This window comes from Crocodylus porosus, unplaced genomic scaffold (assembly GCF_001723895.1).
Source record: "Crocodylus porosus isolate Cpor-Errol unplaced genomic scaffold, CroPor_comp1, whole genome shotgun sequence".
NCBI lineage: Eukaryota > Metazoa > Chordata > Crocodylia > Crocodylidae > Crocodylus > Crocodylus porosus.
Genome location: NW_017728948.1, coordinates 1,755,815 through 1,760,766, shown reverse-complemented (window position 1 = coordinate 1,760,766; position 4,952 = coordinate 1,755,815). Strand labels below are relative to the sequence as shown.

At 50.8% G+C, this 4,952-nt stretch overlaps 1 protein-coding gene across 1 annotated transcript in view; it reads right to left on the bottom strand.

The window, feature by feature from the left end:
- Nucleotides 1–2,021: 2,021 nt before the first annotated feature.
- The window catches only part of LOC109321798 (homeobox protein notochord-like), a 22,327-nt gene continuing 19,396 nt past the window's right edge, over nt 2,022–4,952 (bottom strand). The window contains exons 2-3 of the mRNA XM_019552554.1: nt 4,706–4,914; nt 2,022–2,299 (exon numbers count right to left, since the gene is read on the bottom strand). Coding sequence (XP_019408099.1) covers nt 2,141–2,299; nt 4,706–4,914 — 368 coding nt within the window. The 3' untranslated portion in view covers nt 2,022–2,140. The remainder of the gene's footprint in view (nt 2,300–4,705; nt 4,915–4,952) is intronic.

Here is a 4,952-nt window from a genome sequence, read left to right as displayed (position 1 = left end):
TGCTGCGTCGCTTGACCTTCTTGCAATGCTGCAAGCTTTGAGCACATGATCTTTCCTTCTGGATCATCCCAGGATCCCAGGGCTGCTGTGACAGCAGGAAATCTCTGCCTTGGACATGGGGAAAGCAGCATACAGAATACCGGAGCCTTCTGCAAGGGCTGTGCAGGGCCTCCAGCCTCCATCCAACCTGCCCTGAACCACCCCAAAATGCACGCTTGTAAAGAAAAACACATCTCCATCCATATCCCCCAAGATACTCACATCTTATTGTCTCTCCTTTAAAATAGACTAGACTTTATTCTGGTAAAAAACAAATAAATAAATTACCGTTTCCCCAAATCGGGCTATTCCTAGGATATAAATAACACCAAGTGGCGGACAGGGTTCTGGTCCAAAAAGAGGCACAATAAGTTATCCTGAGACGCGGGGGCAGCCTGCTCACCACCCAACTGGGACAGAGCAGGTCAGACTTGGACAGATCCGGGAGCCTGACACGGTGAGCACCTCCAGGCAATGATGAGTGAGAGGATTGGGGAGCCTGTTAGTGCTGGGAGCCAGTTTTCACTGCATTGTTAGGGGAGCAGACCTGAAACTCCCCTGGAATATCTCGGTGCATCCCAGTGACCGAACATCATAATCATAGTGGGAGCCATCACGTTGTATGCACAGATATACAGTTTTCTGATCTGGGTTTTGCAAGCCGAAAGGAAGCAAAGCATGCATGCCCTCAGGCTGCAGGGAGGTGCTCGGCTCCTAAGCTGGTGGCTCTCAGGCTTTCTAGGCTCCAGGCACCACTTGATAGACTGGAGGCACCTCTTGGAAAATGCCAGCTCCTCATTTTAACTCGTTAGTTTGCCTACAGGAAAATAATAGAGCAAGTCTTCTGTTGCAAGGAACCCAGGAAGACCACAGCCGTTCTGGGTGTCTTTAACAGTACAAATTCCTGTTTGAAATCTCTGGGTTGGTACATCATGTTTGAAATGCAAAAATCTAGGACTCTTGGTTCAGAGATAATCCCTTTTATTTGACCAATTGAGAAATGGCAACAAAAAAATGATCTTTTTCTGCAATTTTTTTGCAATTTCTCAGCTGGTCTAATAAAAGGGATCATCTCTGAACCACAAGTTCTAGATTTTTGCATTTCTTTTGGTCTCAGAGCAACACGGCTACCAAATACATCCCTAAATCATGTTTGCCCACCCATCAGTGGCACCCTTGAAAGGGTCTCAAGGCACTCTGGTTGAGAACCGCTGCTCTAAGCCCGAGGCACTTACGGCTTTCTGAGAAAATTAATCGTGGCACCAAAAACGCCCTCACTTAGGGCCCGATCCTGCAGTCTCCTGGTGATGGGCCTGATCACAGAAAACTCCTCGAAGGCTGGTGGAGGTACGCCGCTGTAAACAAGGTCAGGATTGGGTCCAGCACAAAAGAGCAGCAGGATTGGGCCTGCGGCAAAGCTCCTGCTGAAGCAACCAGGGCCCTGGATTTTGGCCTGCTGCTCCTTCTGCCCGAGCTCTGTCACAGCCCACTTATTTTATTGCAAATTCAGCAAAGCCCTTTTTTGTTTTGGTTTGGGTTTTTTTGAGACCTGAACATCACATGTAGACACGGAGTCAGCCAGGGGGAAAAAAAGTCAGGGAAAATACCATGCTTGATTCCTACTGCCCCCCACCCCCTGCTTCCAGGGCTTTGCTCTCTAGCAGCTCATTGGCATTGATACGACGCAATGGCTTTGCACGCATGGGTGTCCTGATGGGGATTTGAACTCCCCAAGGGGCAGACCCGTTCTCTAGACGTTCTGCGGGAGAGGGTCTGCGCTGTCCTGTTCGGCTGAAAAGAAGACACGCACTCATGAGTTAGCCAGACTTATCCCCCGCCACCTTGTCACGGGAGCTGGCAATGCAACGGGACAAGCTCCAGGGACGGCCGCGAGGCTGCCGGGCAGGGGGCATTGCATACCATGGACTCGTCCCAAACGTAACCCTGTATCCGCAGAATTCAGCTCGGCCGTTCAGTGACCCGGAGGAGCACCGAGGCCAGCTGGAGCTCCCTGCGTGCCCCAGTAGCTTCCTCTATCCATCACTCCCTGGACATGGGCATCAACTTCCTCCCACACCATAGCAGGAAGCTTTTGAGTCATTTAAAGCTCAATGTCCACCGCATCCTCCTCGGTGTCCTTGGTGTCCGTCAAGTCAGCGGAGACAGGCGGCGGCGCTCCAAACTGGGACAGCTTCGCTTTCTTCTGCTCCAGGCTCTGCTTCCTCCATTTGATCCTCCGGTTCTGGAACCAGACTTTCACCTAGGAGGGAACAGGCACGAGAGGCGGTGAAAACCCCTCGTTTTGCACCCGCCCCCGTGACCTGGGACTGGGAGTCTCTTGGCAATGGGGACCATGGAGACACTTAGTAATGGGAGCTGGAAGTGAAGGGGCAGTTGCTTTTTTGGGGGGAGGGAGTGGAAGGGGAGGGTCTCTTTACAGACATTGATGTAAGCCTGCACATCCCTGGGGAGGGAAACTGAGTCACACAGTGGTCACGTGGCTTATATTCAGCCAGTGTGGAACGGCGAACTGGGCCTCCAGCATCCAGGTTCCCTCTCCCTGGCTCCAATCACAAAACAACTGCTTCCCCCCAGGCTGCATCCTGCTTGTCCTCTGGTTAAATCCTAGGCTTCAGCACTGAATGAGCGACATCCTTGCCTCATTAAGAGCATGCGCTAAATTCCTGCCTGCTGGCACTTCACTCAGTGGGACTCAAACTCCACTCAGTGGGACTCAGACTCATCTGGAAGATAAGTAAATAGGCAGCCTTGTTGCCCTAGCTGAGGCATCTGGGTGCCAAACCTCAGCACCCTGGGGATTTCTTGGGCAACCATGGAACAAGGGGATACCTCCAAGGACAGGCCTGAGGATAGGCTTGATGTGAGCCAAAAGGTGGAGTAGGACACTGCAGTTAGCAACACGTGGCGTGGAAGTGACTGGATCCTCACTGAAGCCAACTGGAGTTTTGTCAGGATTAAGCCCTGGGACTGGGGCTCATACAGCTTGCTTTCCCCCCTCTCCCTTTTAGCAGTTTCATCCTTTGCCTATGGACCCTTTTCAGCTTCACCACATCAGAGAATCACAGGCAACGAGGGCAGGAAGGGAGCTCAGGAGGTCACATCGAGTCCAACCTCCTGCTCCAAGCAGGACCAGCCCCAACTACATCATCCCAGCCAAGGCTGTGTCTAGCTGGGGCTTAAACACCTCCAAGGATGGAGATGGCACCACCTCTCTGGGGAGCCTGTTCCAGTGCTTCCACCCTCCTAGTGAAACAGTTTTTCCTGATATCCAACCTCAACTTTTCTTGCTGCAACTCGAGACCATTGGTCCTCGTTCTGTCACATCCTTCCTAAATGTGGTGCACAGAGCTAGGCACAGTACTCCAGGTAACCAACACCAGGTAGAGCTGTCCTATCCCCTCTTGTGTCTTGCATACGATTCTGTTAAGGCAGCAGAGCATTGCATTGGCTTTTTATCCTGCCTTTTGGATGCTCTTATTATCCACAGACATTTCTTACCCTGTTTGCAGCCCACCAAGCTCATAGCCTCTTTGGGATCTTGTACAGATAGCTCCACAGGTTGGTGACTATAGGGGCCACGGTCTATTCCACTGATTAGCAGGGATCCTGGTTTCATCCAATTTAAAATAATCCCCAATTTTCAGTTAAAAAAAAGTAACCCCAAATCCACATTTTTCTATGATTTAAATGAAACGCCACTACACATACACACACGTATAGATATACATACACATATATACACACACACATACACACACATAGATACACACACACACACACAGATATATACACATTTGTGGCGTTTCATTTAAATCACAGAAAAATGTGGATTTGGGGTTACTTTTTGTTTTTAATAAAAAATTGAGGACTATTCTAAAATCAGAGAAAACCAGGATCCTTGATGATTAGGCATCTAGGGATTTAAATGCCTTAGCGTGATTAAGTGCCCGGTTCAAGTCCCTGAATATCCATTAGTGCAGCATTTCTCAACCTGCGGGTTACAACCCAAAAGTGGGTTGCAAAAATATATTAAAGAGTTATGAACAATCTTTAAAAATGGAAAATTTTAGAAGAGAAAAATGTGGGAAGTCGTGGGTTTTCCCTTGGAGGCTGACAGAGCTCCAGCCTGCAAGGGGCTGCGTGGGGCTCCCCATGCCCCACACACCGGGGAGCTGGGGCCTGGGGGCAGTGGGTCAGGACTGGCCACTGATGTTTATAAATGGGTCCTAGTACAAAAAAAGTTGAGATCCCCAGTATTAGTGCATCTGCTTTTTGCAATACACCCTCCTCTGCCTCTTCAGACAGAGTCACAGAAAGCAGCGTGGTTGGATCCTGTTTTCCAGCGACTCGTGTGAGACGAAAGAGCATTGCACTTAGGCACCTAAACCCACTTGTGCAGCTAACTGGGGGAACGTGATGGGATCTCCTTAGGGAGCTCAGCCCCCGCTGTTCCTAGCTAGAATAAGCTACTTCCAACTGCAAAGGAAACTAGTAAGACCCCTCAGGCTACAGCACAGAGAGGAGGACCGAGACCATTTAGCTTGCCTATCTCTCCCATGGTCCTGCCCAGTGCGGGCAACACAAAGACATCTCTGCTGGAGCTCTGGGACCCCGGCCACATCCCAGCTGGATGCCCATTTCCTACCTGAGTCTCCGTGAGGTGCAGGGTGGCTGCCAGGTCCACGCGTTCTGTGCCCACCATGTACTGCTGCTTGAGAAACTCCTGCTCCAGCCTCTCCAGCTGCTCCGGCTTGAAGACGGTGCGGATCCTCTTCATCTTACAGGGCCCCCCTGACCTCCAAGGCACAGGAGGGCCAAGGGAGCCAGTGCCTACACAGCGAGACAGCTCCAGACCTGTGAGCAAGGGGCAGGTGTCAATAAAGGGGTGGCAG